Genomic DNA, 22103 nt, shown 5'->3' on the forward strand with positions numbered 1-22103 from the left:
AGGATACAGACTGGAATTACTCAAACTTTCCTTATTTTTCACCAGCTTTTTTTTTTACCTATAATTAATTTACACATTGCATTTCAATAAATGGACATAAGATGGATAAGATTAATTTGTTTTATGGTTAAAACCAACAGTGGAAAAGAGAGAATTTCTGGACCAACAGTAAATGATTAACAATCATAGGTACAAACCAAAAATTAAGGCAACAAGCACAACTGCATCTTAATTCATATGTGAAGCGTGTACTGCTAGGCACCTCTCCCAAAGAGTAAGTTACCAGCCGATATGCCACCTGGCTGGCTAGCGTTTACACATATAACCACAATAAAAAAGAAAAGAGAAAAAAAAAAAAAACTCTGCTTTACCAAATAATTTTTAAACCACATTTGTTGCTTGGTAAACAAGTTACTAGGTTAGTGAAACAAATGGCTAAATCGGCAACACTGCAGGCTACCTGGACATTCCAGCATGTCCAGCTAAAAGTCTCAAACCACTTTCGTGGCTACTCCCGCAGGAGCCCTATCCGTATTTCCCCACTGCCGCTCTGCAGTGACTGCTCCCGCAGGAGCCCTATCTATATTTCCCCACTGCCGCTGCAGTGACTGCTCCCGCAGGAGCCTTTTCTATTTTTCTCCACTGCCGCAGCAGTGACTGCTCCCGCAGGAGCCCTATCTGTATTTCCCCACTGCCGCTGCAGTGACTGCTCCCGCAGGAGCCTTTTCTATTTTTCCCCACTGCCGCTGCAGTGACTGCTCCCGCAGGAGCCCTATCTGTATTTGCCCACTGCCGCTGCAGTGACTGCTCCCGCAGGAGCCCTATCTGTATTTGCCCACTGCCGCTTCAGTGACTGCTGCCGCAGGAGCCTTTTCTATATTTGTCCACTGCCGCTGCAGTGACCGCTCCCGCAGGAGCCTTTTCTATAGAAACTAATAACCCCCTTTTATTTTGTTTTTTCAGTGGCCTCCAGCTCACGAAGCAGACACTAGCGTGAGGCTACCTCCGCTAGCAGAGCAGGCTTCTCAAATTATTTAGGACTCTCTTCCCATGGCTTATAGCTATGGCCGGTGAAGCAAGCACAAATATGACGCGTGAGGCTGCCTCTAATGGAAATTTGGGCCCCCGCTTCTCTTCCTCTCAGCTCTTTTATTTCATTTAAAGTCACAATATCCTCTTTTACAGCAACATCACTGCCCGTCCCACCAAATGCTGTTACCTCGGAGCCACCGCTAGTGGCTTACAACATCCGAGTACGGATCCAGGCAGGTGCGGCCATAGATCCCTCATCCAAGGCCATCACTAACAAGCAATTTGGTAACAGATGCATTGCAGGCCACAATAGGCCATAATCGTTTTGAATAAAGTATCAAAAGTAAGTAACTTATGGTTCCGTTGAACTAACTTAATAAAATATCAAACAATATCATCAAACATGCATACGCATTTCATCAAAGCCTACAGAGGACTCAAATAGCCGACAATCGTCTAATTGTCACTGTGTGATCTAATCCCCATTCGGCTAAACAACTCTTAATTCAAATGTCCACTTAATCTTTAATATTGGCCATTTCCTTATGACAGAAATGCTGTAACAATCATAAGTCATTGAACGTGGACATCAAAAGTCGTTTTTTTTTTTTTTTTCTTCTGAGTTTTTCATTACGTTCAGCTGTTTCACCGTTATAATCTGTTCACCTTTTCCTCTATAGGCGGAGCAATTAAACAAGGGTTCATGATCAGCCTTTTCAGTGATCACCTTCTCAGCATTAGCCCATCGGTGTGGCTGCTAGGAAAATTTCCGGGGTAAGAAATGCATTCTAATCGATCTATCAGCTCTGCATAACTCCCCGTTTCAAGCATAAACGCTTCGATTTCCTCTCGACGATTCTCTCGCAATAGTAGGACATTGATCAGGCAATCCATTTGATAAAATCATGGGTCAGTGCCTGGCTGTCAAAAGTTGACATCACCTCCGCTTCCAAAGCCATGCCTATCCATCCAAGGCATTTATTTGGGCTACGCTAGCAAAGGAAGTCCTATTTTGTCGTATGCTTAACTTCGAACGCAAGTAGCACCAAGATTTGACGTCATCAGAAGTAGCTTATTGGATTGTCTACATTTGCGCAAGTAATCCTCATAGCGTCTCCCCTTTTAGTCGACTCAAATTATCCTGAGTATCGAACTCTCCGTCAGATGCTCCAAGAGCGCTCCCGTTGGAGCATATACGTTTGTCAACTACCGGCAAGGCTCACCTCCAACGCTTTGATTATTGAATTCCTATCAAATGCCGGCGAGAGCCTCCCGGCCGAGCGCTTAGCCGTCCAATGCTGCGAGTATTGATCTCCCATCGAACGTGGCCAGAACCTTCCGAATATGTTTCTTTTAACAACCGGCGACGCCTACCCGCTCGTGCCATGAGTATTGAACTCCCGTCAAACGCTACAACCGCCTCTCGGTCAAGCAACCCGTGCCCTTTAGTCGGTCTACCGGCGAGGCTCAACCATCCGACGCAGTGAGTATTGATCTCCCGTCGGATGCCGTAAGAACCTCCCGGCCAGACAACCCTAACCTTTTCCATCCCACAGTCGGCGAGGCTTACCCGTCTGACGCCGCGAGTCTTGCTCTCCAGTCGGACGTCAGCGAGAGCCTCCCGACCACACAACTTTACCCTTCCGTCCTACGTTTTGGCGAGGCTTGCCCATCCAACGCCGCGAGTATTGATCTCCCGTCAAATGCCGGCGAGAGCCTCCCGGTCGAGCAACCTTGCTTCTCCGGCCGACTACCAGCTAATCTTATCCATCCGATGCTGCGAGTATTGAACTCCCGTCGAATGCATCAAGAACGTTCCGAAGATGGTTTTCTTTCAACTAACGGTGAGGCTTACCTATCCGACGCCATGAGTATTGACCTCCTGTCGGATGCTGGCTCGAGCCTCCCGGTCGAGCAAACCCGTCCGGCGCCGCGAGTATCGAACCCCCATCAAACGCTTCAACAGCCATCCAGTCAAGCAGTCTTGGCTTTTCAGTCAGCCTACGAGCGAGGCTTAACCATCCGATGCAGCGAGTATTGATCTCCCATCGGATGCCGCGAGAGCCTCCTGACCACATAAACTTTGCCCTTCGCTCGGCGACGTATTCCCGACCGACGCCGCGAGTCTTGATCTCCCGTCAAATACGACAAGAGCTTTCAGAATAAGTTTCTCTTTCAATACCGGTGACGTTTTGCCTACTTGCGCCGTGAGTATCGAACCACCGTCAAAACGCTAAAGCAGCTTTCCGGCCAAGCAATCTTGGCTTTCAGTCTGCCACCGGCGAGGCCTAACCATCCGATGCAGTGAGTATTGATCTCCCATCGGATGCCGTGAGAGCCTCCCGGTCAGACAACCCTAACTTTTTCCATTTTTACGTTCGGCGAGACTTACCCGTCCGACGCAGCGAGTATTGACCTCCAATCGGACGTCGGCGAGAGCCTCCCGATCATATAACTTTGCCCTCCCGACCTTCGCTCGGCAAATCTTTCCCGACTGACACCGTGAGTCTTGATCTCCCGTCAAATACAAGAGCTTTCAGAATACGTTTCTCTTGCAATACCGGTGACGTTTGGCCTACTTGCGCCGTGAGAATCAAACCACCGTCAAAAATTCTAAAGCAGCTTTCCGGCCAAGCAGTCTTGGCCTTCAGTCTGTCACCGGTGAGGCTTAACCATTCTGATGCAGTGAGTATTGATCTCCCATCGGATGCCGCGAGAGCCTCCCGGTCAGACAAACCTTACCTTTTCCATCCTAGGGTTGGCGAGGTTTACCCGTCCGACACAGCGAGTCTTGATCTCCCGTTGGACGTCGGCAACAGCCTCCCGGCCACTCATCTTTACCTTTCTGTCTTACCTGTCCGATGCCGTGAGTCTTGATCTCCCATCAGACGCCGGCGAGAGCCTCCCGGCCAGACAACCTTACCTTTTCAAGTCCCACGCTCGGCGAAGCTTTCCCGTCCGACACAGCAAGTCTCGATCTTCCGTCGGACGACGGCGAGAGCTTCCCAGCTAGACTAAACTACTCTATCCTTTGACGGTCGGCGAGACTTACCAGTCCGACACAACGAGTCTTGATCTCCCGTCGGATGTCGGCAAGAGTCTCCCGACCACATAACTCTGCCCTCCCGTCCTTCGCGCGGCGACGCATTTCCGACCGACGCCGCGAGTCTCGATCTCCCGTCAAACGCAACAAGAGCCTTCAGAATACGTTTCTCTTTCAACTACTGGTGACGTTTGCCTTTCGTGCCGCGAGTATCGAACCACGTCGAACGCTAAAACAGCCTCCGGCCAGGAAATCTTGGCTTTCAGTCTGCCACCGGCGAGGCTTAACCATTCCGATGCAGCGAGTATTGATCTCCCATCAGATGACGTAGAGCCTCCCGGCCAGACAACCTTCCATTTTCCATCCTATGGCCGGCGAGGCTTACCCGTCCGACACAGCGAGTCTTGATCTCCCGTCGGACGTCAGTAAGAGCCTCCCGACCAGACAACCTTACCTTTTCAAGTCCCACGCTCGGCGAAGCTTACCCGTCCGACACAGCGAGTCTTGATCTCCCGTCGGACGACGGCGAGAGCTTCCCAGCTAGACTAAACTACTCTATCCTTTGACGGTCGGCGAGACTTACCCATTCGACACAGCGAGTCTTAATCTCCCGTTGGACGTCGGCGAGAGTCTCCCGGCCGCCCTACTTAACCTTCCGTCCGACGGTCAGCGAGGCCCAGCCGTTTGATGCCAAGGGTCTCGTCCCGCCAGCCGAACGCTGTCCGAACCTCTCAGCCAAAACCTCACACCTTTTACCCCGCCTGGCGAGGCTTACCCGTTCGATGTCTTGATCTCCCCATCGGATGCTGCGAGAGCCCTCCCAGTACCGGTTTTCCTTTTCTCCCTACCTGCCCGGCGAGACTTACCCGTCTGACACAGCGAGTCTTGATCTCACGTCAGACGTCGGCGAGAGTTCTCCCGGCTGGGCTCCTATACTCGACGCCCGCAAGCAAGGCTCATCCATCCGATGTCGTGAGTCTTGATCTCCCGTCGGATGTCGTGAGAGCGTCCTTGCCGGGCGTCCCAAACTCTTTTTATCTTGTCAGGCCGATAGGACCCACTCATCCGACATCCGGAGTCTTGATCTCCAGTCGGAGGCTTCATGGGCTCTCTCGGTCAGCTACCTGCCCTCCGTCCTCTGATTAGCGGGGGCTAACGGCCAGCAGGGCCCGCACGCCGACTCTGTGAGCTGCTCCACTCAAGGCAACGCGGGCCCCACCGGTCAGGGCCACAATGACGCTGCTCCTCCTCCATCGGCCAGTAGGGCTCACCCGTTCCAACCCAGTGAGCACACTGTCGAGCACCCGACCGAGCACCAACCACGCAATCCACCAGCGGCCGGTCGAGCCTACACATCCTATGCCAAACGGCTCCCACGGAGCACGCAAATTTGGCCTATCATACAAGCGATTCTCAAAACTATCTCCCGCCAGACATCAGTGCGTATTTGGGGGGTTCTTAGTCTGGCGGCTGTCTATTACAATTGCTTTTTGGGGGGTACTCTGGGTTCGGGCCATTCCTGAGCCCGGAGCCCTTCCCCAGGACAGCACGCCAACTACGCATTACTATACACGCCAAATACGCATTACCTTACTCGTGCTAAATATATGTAAGTGTGAACTCGTGAAATGATGTTTTATTAACAAGGTTCGGGAGGAGCGCGTCAGATACTTAGCCTAATTAACACAGGAGGTTCCCACTCCAGTTAATCAATGTCCGGCTATAAATACAGCTGACATACCTCTGTTCACTCGACGGATAATCAGCATCCCTCCTCCACCCCTTCTCCACTCAAAGAAGGTATCACTAGAGTTCTCATCACACTATGGGGGGGTACTCTGGGGTCGGGCCATTCCTGAGCCCGGAGCCCTTCCCCAGGACAGCACGCCAACTACGCATTACTATACACGCCAAATACGCATTACCTTACTCGTGCTAAATATATGTAAGTGTGAACTCGTGAAAGGTACATTTATTTATTTTTCCTCACAGTACCAGCTGAAACTCATCAATCCGCTAATCTGAAGTTACTGATAACTTTTTTCTTCTATTTTCCATGTTTTATCATGCAGGTTCTTATGATTGATTGATAAATAAATGCATATTTTGCACGGTCACTGCAGGTCTGGACTCTTGAGTGCAGCATTACTTGTTTGTTCATCAACATACAGATGAAAACACCACACTCCTAACCAATTCAAGTAAGTTTTAAGATTTGATTTAATTGTGAGAGATTCCTTTCTTTTTCCTGTTGTACTGTACTCTCCATAGTTCTAATAAATGTTTCTCTGACTTGTATCCCCATCTTAGGATGTCAAGCCTACTCATCGCAAGGAGAGTTAGCATCAAAATGGATGCGTCACTGATCAGTAACACAGAGATGCCAGAAGTATGGGTTTGCGGTCTACTTTTTGTTCAGTATGGAGCATCCAAAAGCCATCACTCAGTTAATTTCAATCAGCACTATTTAGCCCTTCCCAGTGCGGAAATTGTCATGGGTCCTTTGTTTTTATTGTTTAAATGCTTATCTGAATGTAAAATTTATATTTAATGCTTATAAATTTAAAAACAATACTATAGTTAGTCTTTTAGCTCCCTTTTCTGAAACATGTGGTTCACCATCTTTCATGGGTTACAGAATTGGGGAAAATTGCAGCATACAAAAAAAGATAAAGTCAGACTACTTGGTTTATAGGAGAATGTGGAGTAAATACTTGACATTTATTTAAGGTAAAGGGTAATGACCTGGTGGTGAGATGCAAAATAAGAGTGTCATTAATATACCGGTACTATTTGATGACAAACTTTTCACATTCTAACTTTACTCATGTATTTATTAAAAAAAGAAATAATTTTTAACTTTAAATTTATTTATTTGTGCAAGTTAACGTTCCATTCAGTTGTTGTTGTTTTTTGTGGTTTCTTAGCAATCAACATGGTGGTGATGGCGCAGTGGATAAGACACATGCCTTTGGTGTGAGAGACCCGGGTTCGAATCCACTGTGAGACACCAATGTGTCCCTGAGCAAGACACTTAACCCCTAGTTGCTCCAGAGGCGTGCGACCTCTGACATATATAGCAATTGTAAGTCGCTTTGGATAAAAGCGTCAGCTAAATGAATAAATGTAAATGTAACATATATTCGTGACTGACATGTTGGATGGGTGAGTAAGGTGGAGGGGGTTGAAAAAACGATATTTCTAAAACGGAGAGTGCTATTTTAGACAGGTAAAAATGATTTTAAAAAGTATGAATAAATAAAGAAACATGGATTTATGTTAATGTCTGTAACTGTTGCACTATGGATTGCTGTGCTATATATTGCTTGTCACAGTAAATGCTAATAAAAATGTCTTAAAAAAATGATCACACAAAACCTTGATGTGTTATGCTTATGGATATTTCAGTTTTTCTAGTGATAAATTAGTTATATGAGCTGTTTAAGCCTTAAAATTGAATTAAAACAAAACTCAAATTAAATCCAAAGAATGATGCCATGATGGGAACCCCTAAAGGGTTCTATATAGAACCCTTTTTAAGGGTTCAATCAAAATAACCGTTTAGGGTTCTTCGTAACCAGGAAAAAGGTTCTATATAGAACCCTTTAGGGGTTCCCATCATGGCATCATTCTTTGGATTTAATTTGAGTTTTGTTTTAATTCAATTTTAAGGCTTAAACAGCTCATATAACTAATTTATCACTAGAAAAACTGAAATATCCATAAGCATAACACATCAAGGTTTTGTGTGATCATTTTTTTAAGACATTTTTATTAGCATTTACTGTGACAAGCAATATATAGCACAGCAATCCATAGTGCAACAGTTACAGACATTAACATAAATCCAAAGAATGATGCCATGATGGGAACCCCTAAAGGGTTCTATATAGAACCTTTTTCCTGGTTACGAAGAACCCTAAACGGTTATTTTGATTGAACCCTTAAAAAGGGTTCTATATAGAACCTTTTAGGGGTTCCAAACATGTAAAGCCTGATAGAACCTTTTCTTCTAAGAGTGTGAGTGTAAGGATAATGGATGAACTGACAAATTGATGGACAGTCTTGAAACATGGATAGTATTTCAAAGAGATGGGGTGAGATCAGTGTTCTCATACTTGTTGTGATTCTCTGCACATGCACTGGAAGCATTGTGATAACTGCTGGAAGCATTGTGATAACTGCTGGGAGCATAAAAAAGCTGTCACTGACCACCTTATTCATTTTTAGCAAGGCATTTTTGCTAATATAATAAGCCATTTCAGTGAGGATGATAACAAAATTCAGCTCTGGACGTGTGTGGACAAGATTCTGGCAATACAAAATCAGAAAGCCTTCTCCAATTATAAAGATAAAGAACTATTGAGAGACATTGAGCTTTTCACATTGTTTTATTTACTGATCCTCCAATTATTGATAACCAATAAGCAGAGTAATTATCCTGTATCTTCAATGACCTTGAATGCCGGATCAATATATTTTATTTAACAGCTCCCATCACAAAGGAATTGCAGGCATATTTACATTTCATTTCATGTAATGTCCAGTTTACTCTGCCGCAATGGTATAGGAAAGCAGAATCCATTCATGGCAATGTACATAAATGCTGAGATGTGCTGCCTGGAAACAACAACATTTATGAGGTCAACTATTTTGTTCAAAATTTCCATTTCACTTTATTACATCATAAGACCTTTCACACATACAGAGTTTTCTGGAAAATTACCGGTAAATTGCCGTAAAGAGATCATGTGTGAATAGGACCTTTTCAAAAATACCGGTAAATTCGTTCTGGCAATTTACCGGTATGAGAAGTTGTAACATTACCAGTAAATTGCTGGAATTCTGCTGTGTGTGAACGCAGAAGGAAAATTATCGGTATGAGCACGTATGAGTTCAGAACGCGCTGACGTAAGACTCTACTCCGGGCCAATCATAACACACTGACGCAGATGACGCATTCACTCCACACTTTCCCATGTCCGTCGCACAGGCCTCTGCATTTGTGTAAACATAACTGTTTTTTGTTTTTGTTTTTTTCAACTGTTCACATTTACTTAAGAAAAAACCTGGATACTCGCCAGGACGGCCATTTTTGTGTAATTTTGTGTGTATTTGGCCACTTAAGTACAACAAATAAACAAACTACGTAAAATAACTCAATATGATACTCGCTATAGGCGGCTTTGGATGTGACTGTGAGCCTTGAAACAGCCTCTGGAGCTATTTTACGAGGTGGCTAATTCATACGAATTCATACAACAAATTTATACGATTTTTGCTTAATCATACGTATTTTACGAATGACCTACACCTAACCCCGCCCCTAAACCTACCCGTCACTGGGGTTTAGACAAATCGTACTAAATTGTACGAGTGAGGTCGTATGAATTCGTACGAATTAGCCACCTCGTAAAATACGTACGAATTGCAGTGAGATAGCGTTGGAACAGCGCATTTTTTAATTTACCGGTAAAGGCGTTCTGGTCATTTTGCGGCAATTTACTGGTATTACTGTGTGAAAGGGGCTCATGCCTCACCTGAAATCATGTCTCGTCTTTGTACATCTTTTGCACATCGACTTTAAGGAAAAATTAATTTAATGAAAGGAAATGTGATGGAAATATAAACTGCTCCTTAGCCAGATAATTTTTAAGGAGCGAAAGGATATGAATGGCCAATGCACGGAGCACTATTTAGAACTTCCGGATAAAGATAAGCCAACTCGTAATCTTCCGGTGAAGCTCATTTTATATGTGCTATATATAGGTAGAGACTCTCACAGAAATCTCTCCTGCCTCATTCCCATCAGAAACTGAGAAACAAAATAACTTCAACCATAAATAATGATAGCGGAATTAACATACTGTTTTATGTTATTAAAGAACATATACATTTATATATATAGTCACGTAACCTAATCCCAGAAAAGTATACTCATGTAACTGTACATTTAATGCTGACAAATAAACACTATCTTAACTGTTTTGGCAGTTAGGCTAATCTCTTAAATGACATCATAATGGTATTCTCCATAATCAACATCTTGCCTTCAGCCATGAACACAATTTGGAGAAACGTTTTATGTAGAGAAACGAGCAAAGGGCGCTCCCTTATGGCACAGTACAATTGACCGGAAATGACTGAGCTGGCTTATTCAAAACCAGGAAGTAATCGTGCATATGGTCAATTAGGCCAGATTTTCATAATATGTACATATGCCTACTTTGTGTCTTCATGGGCAATTAGAATAAAAATGGCTTTGATGTTTCACATCCTTCAGAACTATGGAAAACATCCATGGTTTCTCTCTCAAGAGTGCACAGAAATGATAAGGACCAGATAGTTTGCTCAGCCTCCGAATGAGTGGTTCAGTTTTGCTAGAGGGGACACTTGGATGGTTCAGCAGACTTGCATTATCTCAGCACTGATGACTTAATGGTTAGACAAGTTGGGCACTATCTGTTAAGACATCAGCAGCAGCAGCCACAGACAGATATTATCACCAGCAGGTGAAAATCTGTACACCAGGCCTGTAGGTTTTTTGATGAGTGTTGGAAACCCCCTTTCCTCCTGGAACAAAGGTTAGAGCGAGTGCATTGCTTTTGTATCTTCTGTATCTGAACTGAGAAGACGGCTTCTTTTGATGCTCTTCTCACTTTCTACTCATAAAACCCAAAGGTTTTCATTCTGGTCTTTCTGTTCCTCATCGCTGTCTGGAAAAAAGGTTTCTAAATGCATTGTTGTAGTTCTTGTTAAATGCTGTGTAGATGAGTGGGTTAAAGAAGGAGTTTGAGTAACCCAGCCAGAGGAAGACACTTTTCCAGACAGGAGGAATGTCGCATGAACAGAGCGGAATGATGAGCTCAGCAAGGAAAAAGGGAATCCAACAAAGCACAAACACACCAATCAGGATGCCCACCATCAGAGCCGCTCTCCTCTCTTTTTGCTCTCGCCACGTCTCGCCATCAGTCTGGAAAGATACAGTAGCGTGACGAACTGTGAAGGCCATCTGTGGCTGTCGTTCAGCCTCCTTAACCTGGCAGAAAAACAAACAGGATGATGAAGAAATGTATTGGTAGTGTTAATGAAGTACACATTTGAAAGAATTTGCTCATAAAAGACTTTATTTTTCATCTTAAAAGCTTAAATGGCTTGTCACTGTCTGATAGAAGGCAACGTTTTTAGCTTTCCTACAACCTATATCCACTTTCTTTGTTGCTTATGCCGAGTTCATACTGCACAATTTTCAAAGTCATCAGATCACCGTTGTTTTCACACTGCACGACTATCTGGGGGTAGCATTCGGTCGCTGCTGTGTACACATTGCACGATGTATCGGCTACAGGAGGTTACACACTGCATGACTTTACAATAGGAAGAATCACCGACAACTCTGTCTGGTCCGCAGACTACAGCCAAACGCACACGAGAAGTGATAAGGAAATAGCGCAAGATCACACTGATATTATGGTCTAAGTCCTCCCCGAACACACAATAATTAACAAAGTTGACTTGTTAACAAACATACTTCTGCTGGGAAATTTTTATATACACAAATCTAAGTAGCCTTCTTGAAAGTGTAACCAACGTGTTGTGCATTTTATAATGAGTTTATTTCTTATAGCCTATATATAGCCTTATAGCCTCAAAGTGCAAATAGCCCGCCTTGTTGGCAAAGGCTATTTACACTAACCCAATCACGCATTGGTGGGTGGAGTTAGTCAAGATTAAAAAAAGACGCTCACTTTGAATCATTTTCAATGGTGGAGATGGTAAGGCGCGTGCTTTTGACGCGATCGACCTGAGTTCGAGCTCGCCTTTTGCCGAACTTTTTTTCTTCCTTCTCAAATCTCATATTGCACCGGAAAGGCATTTATTTGCAATAAAAATTAAGTTGGAGCAAGAGACTGTACAACCTTCACGTTACATGATTTGGTTGATTTTTACGTAGAGAGCGTGACAGCGCACTGCATTAAAAGAAATGATCATTCATGTTTTCATAACCGCTGGCCAAATTCAAAAACGAAACTAAAATTATAACATCTTTGAGAGCAAGGGGGCCCCTTGGTGTTTTGGGGGCCCTACGCAGCTTGCGTATTCTGTGTATAGCAGGGGTGTCAAACTCAGTTCCTGGAGGGCCACAGCCCTGCAGAGTTTAGCTTCAACCCTAATTAAACACACCCGATCCAGCTAATCAAGTCCTTCAGGCTTATTTGAAAAGTACATGATGTGTGTGATGGAGCAGATTTGGAACTAAACTCTTCAGGGCTGCGGCCTTCCAGGAACTGAGTTTGACATCCCTGGCATATAGGGAGGATCGGCTCTGGTTCCAAGCAAAGAGCATATAGCACTGTTTTGCGTCTCTGAGCAATGGATGGTGTTTACTTATTGAATGAATCAGCTATTTGAATGAAAAATTACATTTAATTTCACATTGACTATTTTTTTCATGGCTTAAATTATTTTAAATATCAGTATTCAACATTTTATGCTAAAAACAAAATATTAGGCCTATTTATGCATCTGTAACTGCAGTTTAAATGCATCCATGTCCCCTGTGAGATACATTAAACTGTGTAAATACATCTAAATGCTATTTCAGATGCAGATTCCAGAAATGTTTTCTTATGTTGGAATGAAAGACACTAAGAACTGGATGAAGTGCTTCTTATTCTTACTCAAACATACAAAATCGAAGAAAGAGTTAAAACTGAACACAATCTTGCTACTCAAGCTGTGTATGACAATATATTTATTAGCTTCTTTTCCGTTTTGCATTTACTTGTACTTTTACTTTCAATACTTAAGTACGTTTAAGATTTTAAAAATATTTTTCATACTTAAGTACAATAAATAATCACATACTTTAAGAAATTTACTCAAGTAATATTCTAAACGGTGACTTCAACTTCTACCAAAGTTATTTCCTGGTAAGGTATCTGTACTTTTACTTGAGTATGGCTTTCAGATACTTCACTGCAGGTGCGTTCTCATCATGTTGTAATTACCATAATCACAAGATTCCAACTTGTAAAAAGTGTTCATGTCCTTGTAGAAGTTATAATTACAACTTCAGAGAGCTCCAACCTGTACCATGTGACCACCGAAGATTCAATTAGGCATTGATAGTGTTGCCATAGAAACACATAATTCTGAGTCCGAGGATGTGAACAGCTCAGAGTAGAATGTCACGTGATGTCATCTAGAAATTATGGTAATTGTGACATGGCGTGAACACAGCACATGTTATACATTCAGATAATTCCCCATATGGCCAGCCCTCAAAAAACAGTTAGGTAAGTGATTTTGCAATGTCGACGAGACACTGTTTTTTCTGCTGCAACACCATAGTTAGCATACATTTAAAGCAGTTTACCCAATTACAGTGAGGGCCGTACAGTAAGGAGAAAAATTATCTAAGACCATTCCACATACATGCATTAATGCTGGAAAATATAAAGCAGATTTCCCCAGCTTTGTGAAACTGACGTAGCTTCTGCAACACATGTTATGTGACAAATCTCACATCGTTTCTAAAGCAGAGGTGTGATCTTTCTAAATAAAGACAGCATTAGATTTCCTGTTTTTGCTTACAAAGTTTACTATGGCCAACTAAGTCATCTGAATTGTTTGAATCACACACAACTTGCCCAAAGCATTTGGATCAATTGCCCCACAGCCAGCCTTTTGGAAAACTGCCCTTGGTAATATTAGATGATTCTCTATGTTGGTAAATCACCAACATGTATAATTAAGCAATAATCACACATTTTTATGTGCCAAATAAAGTTTTAAAAGAAGCATCAAGCTTATAATGACAGTGTGTTAAACTCACACCACTCTACTCTGTTTCCATAATGTTCACATACTCTAGAACGGGGCAAACAGACAAGCAGAGTGATACAAACAGTAAAACATTAAAGTGCTGTTATGAACTATTAATGCCTCGAAATCACAGCTTATCCAGAGGACTACTTGTATATCTTTAATGTCCAACTATATAAATACCTGTATAAATTCACTTTCACATTAAATTCTACACTACAGTATATAACAATAAAACTTTGTGTATCGCATCTTGTTTTTAAAATGAGTATTTAAATTTCCTTTAGCAGCTTTTTGTTTGAAAGGCTGTAGTTGAGTGCACAGAGTACGGTGACAGAACAAAGCACAATTACAGCATATATGTGTGTTTGTTTGTGTGTTTTTCGACAGATAAAGCAGGCAACCAGGCAATTAAATGACTTTTTTGGATCAGTGTACGTTAGTGAGAATAATGGACTTAAGTATTTTGTGTGAAAACCAGTGGTGTGAAGTAACGAATTACAAATACTCACGTTACAGTAATTAAGTAGGTTTTATCAGTAATTGTACTTTTTTGAGTAGTTTAAAAATTGTGGACTTTTACTTTTACTTGAGTACATTTTCAGTGATGTGTCGGTACTTTTAATCCGCTATTTTCCTCCGTTTGTGGTCGTTACATGCTTATTTTAATTTTATTTTTATCCATTAATGTGATTGGATAGGGAGATAGTGTCTCGTGACTTTCGTCAAATCAAATTGTGCATAGAAAACTTTAAGCGCCAACTGCTGTGTAGCCTATCATGGCTGCTGGTAGTGCATTCCTCAAGCATCAATGCAGTCACATCTTCCTCTAATATGTTAAGGTAAATTTTGGATTTCTGCTTACTAAATGATTTGTATATATGCTTGACTATCTACTCGACCTGAAATTTGGTGTGAGGTCGCGGGTATTGCGTACAGTGTTAACTCCCGCAAGTGCCACGTTCAGTAAATTCACTTAAGAGCCGCGCGATTTGCGCTGCTTCGTCTCTCTCACGCGCGTTCAGCTGCAGTCACTTGGATAAGTTTTTGCTTGTTGAACTTGTTGACTTTTGATGAGTTTGAGCGTGTGATGCGCGCTGTGAAAAAGTGTGTTGGAAACACTGTAAAACGATTTGCAATATTGTACTCAAATTGAGGACCAATCTGCACCTTATTGATTACCTGTGGCGTTAATACTGCATCTGTGTCAGCGCGTGATGTAATAAAACTGCAGCTCATTAATAAACTTTTTTAATCTCTTTTTTATCCATTTTATTCAATCCGCCTTCATTTAGCATGTGCACTCGCGCATAAACAAATTTCAATTTCAACACTTTTTGTTGCATTCAGTTGTGGATGCTGCAGATTCACCGAGACCGCCGCGGCTCAGCAAGAGACGTGCGTTTGTGTTTTCTTTTGAAAAAGTTTCCCCAGAAATACTTTATTTAATGCATTTTTCCTTACAAATTGTTTTATCGACATAACAATTTGAGTAATGTATATGTACATGTAATATACATGATGCCATCCTTCTAGAACAATGTGCATTTGTTAAAATTGTAACATAAATGATCAAGTTGGAGAGAAATGGGCTCTCATTTTAACCCATATCGTGGTGTGTGATGCTGAACTATGAGTTTCTAATGGTGTTTGTATTTGCACTGTTCTAAACATTAATATTTTATGTGCAACAATAGCATGCTGTCAGTGGCCTTACACATGATTTTAAATCTATTTTTCAAACTTTATGATTTAAATGGGGATAATTGTACTGAGAATAACTTTCATCTTTTCTTCAACTGAATACTGTTTCTGTGCTGTTTTGATGTGTTTAGAGTTGGCAGTCAAAATCAATCAAAACTGCTGGATTATAGATATTCTTTATGACAAACAAAATAATGTGAATTACTGAATGTACAACGTTTTTTAAAGGTGACCCTGGACCACAAAACCATATCATTTTTTCAAAACTGAGATCTATACATCATCTATACAAAGCTGAGTAAATAATCTTTCCATTGATGTATGGTTTGTTAGGATAGGACAATATTTGTCTGAGATACAACTATTTGAAAATCTGGAATCTGAGGGTGCAAAAACATCTAAATATTGAGAAAATCTCCTTTAAAGTTGTCCAAATGAAGTTCTTAGCAATGCATATTACTAATCAAAAATAAGTTTTGATATATTTACGGTAGGAAATTTACAACATATCTTCATGGAACATGATCTTTACTTAATATCCTAGTGATTTTTGGCATAAAAGAAGAATCAAAAAATTTACCTCAGCGACTTAAAACTGGTTTTGTGCTCCAGGGTCACACATGTATAAATTGCAATGTAGAGCAGTTATTATGACGGGGTAGAATCCACAGATCAGTACTCACTACTCAATACTCATGAGTACTTCTAAATAGGCTACTCTTTTACTCTTACTCAAGTAGTTTTTTTGGACAAGTACTTTTACTCTACTCAAACTACATTTTTTGGAAGGTAATGGTACTTTTACTTGAGTATATATTTTCAGTACTCTTTCCACCTTTCACTGAAAACGCAGATGAAAAGGGGGAGTGTGAGTATGTTTGTGCACATACAAAAGGTAGAACAAGACATAAGAGATGATGGAGAGGTTGAGGAAAAATTCATTACAGAAAAAGCTAATAAAATGTAGTAAAGATGTGTATGCAAACTGTATGAAAAATCTTTTTTTTTTTTTCTGAAGAGGAGTGAAAGTTGGTCTCTGACAAACCCCAAAGATGCCACATTCTCTCTTCAAACTGAATGAATGTAGAGAATGTTGAATGTATATTGACTGCTTTTGTACATGTTCTGTTGTACATTTTTTTTAATATTAGAAATTAATACTTTTATTTAGCAAGGTGAGCCATAAGAAACTCAAACATAGATTTCTATTTCAAATTTTAAAATCAATTAAAATAAAAAATATTATAATATATACACCGTATGTCTGTAAATGTTTTATAATAGAATATAGGTTGGATTAAGGAGTTTGCCTTTTTTACTATCAAATGCCATCTCTGTTACTTTTTTATTTATCACTATGTTGACGTGGATAAATTTGGAAATGCAGACAAAAGAAAAGACATAAAAAGGTGAGACATACAGAGAAGGAAGAGAATAGAATAAAAATGAGAGCGACAGAAGAATCAAATAAATGGTATTAGGCTTTAATTGTGTATACATTAACATTGTAGTTGAACATTTTCCCCTTGAGGAAAAAGGGTGGCCACATCCAGCCTCAATTTTTACTGTGATTAATTTAAAATGTATATGGAGAATTTAATGATAATGCTAAACTAATAGGATGTTACATAGTCATGTAGTGTTATTTGATGTGGAATTAATCACTGAAATGTTATTATATGTTGAAAACTGACAGTAGAGCCCATTAAAATAACATGAACATTATCTGGGAATCTTAAAAGCCAATACAGAATTGCATATTATTTACAAATGACTGTTCTGTGTGAGGAAGCAGTGAGAAGCTGCTTCTAATTATATCCTTTTCTCTCACTCTGGGCATGAGCATGTTGGGTGGGAACTGTGTGTCTCTGTGGGGCACGTGTCAGCTCCTGTGGTTTGAGCCTATGAGAAAACAGCTCCGCTACGTTTGATCATCTCTGCACTGGTCCCAAAACATTTCTATTCTCTGTCTTTTAGCCTTCGTTTTGTTTCCTTTTGGCACCTCACTAACTCTCAATGGCTTGTTCCCACAGTGGGGTTTGTGTTTGACAATCCTGTGTGAACTGTCAGCTTACAGGAGCAACTCGATTACTGTCTGTATGAACAGATAACCGAAGTCAAGGCTCTTAAACTTCTATGATCCTATTTAACGGTCTCAATTTCAAGAAAAAATATATACTTGATTTAAAAAGTAAATAAACAAATAATTTTCAAAAAGTACCTATACACCCGGAGTGCATGTACAGTAAGCAATCTTTAATAAGTGACTCACTGAATCATTTCCTCAACGAGTTCTATCTATCTATATATCTATCTATCGGTGCATCCACAAACACTAAGTGGCAAGAATACATTAGAAGACCCTTTAAAAATATCTGAATTTCTGCATTGATTGCTAATAAAATATTGTCTAGCACACAACCAGTTGTTTTCTTTTACATTTTATTGAAGACATTGTGTGATAATTGAGAGGGCAGGCTGTCAGTGAAAAAGTCAGTGAACTCTGCTAATTGGAGCTAGTTAAGGAGATGAGATTGGAAGTATGGGTCACGCAGGTGCCCTGCCCTTTAAATAAAGGTGCACAAAGCCTGATTACTTACACAAATATGTTCTTTTCTTAACAGATTGGTTAGTGTGAACCATGCCTTGATCCCAATAGCTTAAAAATGCACCACAGAGATGCAAAAAGATGAATAAGCTATACAAAAGCATTGCTAATGAATCCACAGTAATAGACAAATGTAGAAAATTCTGGATGTTCATAACCTCCTTAGAAAAAAAAGAAAAAAAAAAGGCAATTCCGAAAAAGTTGAAAAAGAACCCAAGAGTAACAGCAAAAGACCATCCAAAAACTCTACAAACTGCAGAAGTCTTTGTTCAAGAGTCCACTATCACAAAAACACTGAACAAGAATGGTGTTCCCTAAAGGAAAACATAACTATTGCTGCCAAAAAACTTGAGGCATGTCTGATGTTTACCCAAGACAACAGTTCTGTTATGACAACTCTTGGAGAGTTTAGCATGGTAGTATACATGGCAATGTTAATGGTTTTGATCTTGGACAAAAATCTAACCTTTCATTGGATAATAAGAATTTAAAATGGGGGGAAATATCATTATGAAATGTTTTTTCTCAAATACACGTTGGACACAATTATTGGCACCCCTAGAAATTCTTATAAGTAAAATATCTCTGAAGTATATTCCCATTCATATTCACAATTTTGAGCACTCCAGGGTGATTATGAACATGAAATTATCCAGCCATGGCTTCCTGTTTCACAGAAATATAAATAGGAGGGAAAACAAAGCCCAAATGATCTTAATCATCCATCACAATGAGAAAAACCAAAGAATATATTTCTGATGTGCAGCAAAAGATAATTGAGCTTCACAAATTAGTGAAGTGGCTTTAACAAAAGAGCTAGAGCAGTGAAAATTCCCATTTCCTCCATCAGGGCAATAATTAAGAATTTCCAATCAACATAAAATGTTACGAAACTGACTGGAAGAGGACGGGTGTCTATATCGTCCTAATGCACGGTGAGGAGGAGTGTTTGAGTGGCTAAAGACTCTCCAAGGACCACAGCTGGAGAATTGCAGAAAATAGTTGAGTCTCGGGGTCAGAAAACCTTAAAGGATCACTCCACTTTTTTTGGAAATAGGCTCATTTTATAACTCCCCTAGAGTTAAACAGTTGAGTTTGACTGTTTTTGAATCCATTCAGCCGATCTCCGGGTCTGACGGTAGCACTTTTAGCTTAGCTTAGCATAGATCATTGAATCGGATTAGACCATTAGCATCTCGCTCAAAAATGACCAAAGAGTTTCAATAATTTTCCTATTTAAAACTTGACTCCTCTGTAGTTACATCATGTACTAAGACTGACGGAAAATAAAAAGTTGCGATTTTCTGGGCCGATATGGCTAGGAACTATACTCTCATTCTGGCGTAATAATCAAGGAACTTTGCTGCCGTACCATGGGTGCAGCAGGCGCAGTGATATTACGCAGCGCCTGAAAGTAGTCCCGATCTATATCATAACTAGTTACCTAGCCGGGAACTATTTTCAGGCGCTGCGTAATATCATTGCGCCTGCTGCACATACATTACCACATGTTGTTTGCGAGGGTTTCAAGAAAAATTCTCCTAGCTCATCCAAAAACAATCTCCAGCATATTCAGTTATCGGACACGACTGGAACTTCAAATGGTACTGGCTTCTATGGTCAGATGAAATTTACTTTTTAGCAGCAAATACTCAAGATGGGTTTGGTGAACACAGGGATAAAAAAGTACCCCATGTGTACAATGAAATATACTGCTGTATTTTTAATGTTGTGGGCCTACATTTCTGCTGGAGGTCCTGGGCATCTTGTTTAGACACATGACATCATGGATTCTATCAAATACCAAAAGATTAAAAAATCAATAAGTGACTGACTCTGTTAGAAATCTTATAATGGGCCATGTTTAGAACTTCCAACTGTACATAAATCCAAACACAAACCTCAAAAACAACACAAAAATAGGTCACTGAGTACAAAACCAAGCTTCTGCTATGGCCATTCCAGTCCTCTGACCTGAACCCATATAGAAAATGAGTGAGGTGAACTGAAGAGAAGCACCACCAACATGGAGCTGGGACTCTGAAGGATCTGGAGAGATTCAGGATGAAGGAATGGTCTCTGATCTCTAGTCAGGTGTTCTCTAACCTCATCAGGCATTATAGGAGACAATTTAGAGCTGTTAAACTGGCAAATGGAGGTTTCAAAAATTATTGAATAAAAGGGTGCAGTTAATTGTTGCCAATGAGTATTAGAGAAAAACATTTATTTAATAATTATATTTCCCCCCATTTTAAATTCTTATTCTCCAATGAAAGTTTAGATTTTTGTGAATTTTTTTAAATAAAATATCAAAAGGATTAACTGCAGATTAATTTTCACAGCCTTCTTTGATCATATTTACCAAGGGTGCTGATATTTTTGGCCATGACTGTACATGAAATGACCGCATAACATATCTGCACAGGTGGAGCTAGGGGAAGGTTGAGGGTTTCTGCAGCATGCTGCAACTGCTATAGCAGGCACTGGCCAAACATTTGAATGTTGTCATAACCTAAAGAGGGCTGTGCTATCAAGACAGCACGGATAGTGAAGGGGGAAGGGGAAGTGGTGCGTGGCCAAGTATGGTGACCCATACGAATTTGTGCTCTGCATTTAACCCATCCAAGTGTACACACAGTAGTGAGCATACACCCGGAGCAGTGGGCAGCCAATGCTGCGGCGCCCGGGGAGCAGTTGGGGGTTCGCTGCCTTGCTCAAGGGTCTCACCTCAGTCGTGATATTGAGGGTGGAGAGAGTGTTGGTTATTCACTCCCCCACCTACAATCCCTGCCGGACCTGAGACTCGAACCCACGACCTTCAGGTTACAAGTCCAACTCTCTATCCATTAGGCCACGACTGAAACAGATTGGTCCAAAACTGATCAAAAGTCCTATAAGCAGCAACAAAAAATGTTTGGTGGATGTTTTGCTACTAAAGGTTTCTCCTCCCTGCAATGTGAATAATTACTCAATGTATTCAATAAAAAAGTGAAAAATTTGATTATTTGTGTAGTATAAGTTAATTGAGTTAAAGATCAGGCCACATTTTATGAGCAAACAATGCAGAAATCCAGATGTTTTTAAAGTGTTGGCAAACTTATGTTTGACACTGTATTACATAGTCTTAAATAATCTTTTTTTTTTTTTTTTTACCTCTATGACCTCAGCCATGGGTGTGATGGTGTTGGTCTTGCGAGAGCCAATGCGGAACTTGGCAGCCTTGTAAATCTTCCAGTAGACAAAGAGCACCACACAGAGAGGCAGGTAAAAGGCTCCAAAGGTGGAGAAGACTGTGTAAGAGGGCTCCTGGCTTACTTGACAAGCCAGGCTGTCTTCCGAGTACGTCTCACCCCAACCGAAGAGTGGTGAAAGTGAGATAACAGAAGAGAGCAGCCACGTGAGGCCAATCATCACATTGGAGATTTGTTTGCGCGTCTTCAGCGTGTACTCCAGGTGGCGTGTGATGGACCAGTAACGATCTAGGGCAATGGCCGTCACATTCCAGATACTGGCTGTGCAGCAGAGCACATCGCAAGAGATCCAGACCTGACACAGGGCCCGACCCAGAATCCAACGCCTTCCGTAGAGCTCCCTAACCAGACTGAGGGGCATTACCAGTCCTGCAACCATCACATCAGAGATGGCCATGGAGGCAACCAGGTTGTGGGGAACACGATGGAAGGTGCGCACCCTCAGGATGGTCACCAAAACCAGAAGGTTCCATACAAAGGTGGCCACCACTAGCATGGCCAGCAAAGTGAGCGTAAGAACACTGAACACAGAAAATGGACGGTACAGATTACCCGATTCGGATCCTCCAGAGATATTAGCTGAGAGAACTGTAATATTGGGTTGAGTCATTGCAGCATGTGACTGTATGCAAATAGA

The 22103-nt window shown here is 41.4% G+C and overlaps 1 protein-coding gene across 1 annotated transcript; it reads right to left on the reverse strand.

Moving 5' to 3' along the window:
- Nucleotides 1-10781: 10781 nt before the first annotated feature.
- On the reverse strand, nucleotides 10782-22076 carry LOC306868715 (5-hydroxytryptamine receptor 5A-like; the record flags this gene model as incomplete). Its single annotated transcript, XM_079415013.1, has 2 exons — nucleotides 10782-11114; nucleotides 21369-22076. 2 exons carry the CDS (start codon nucleotides 22074-22076, stop codon nucleotides 10782-10784), a joined length of 1041 nt encoding a protein of 346 aa, XP_079271139.1.
- Nucleotides 22077-22103: the final 27 nt, after the last annotated feature.

This window comes from Barbus barbus (assembly GCF_936440315.1).
Source record: "Barbus barbus genome assembly, chromosome: 1".
Classification (NCBI taxonomy): Eukaryota; Metazoa; Chordata; class Actinopteri; order Cypriniformes; family Cyprinidae; genus Barbus; species Barbus barbus.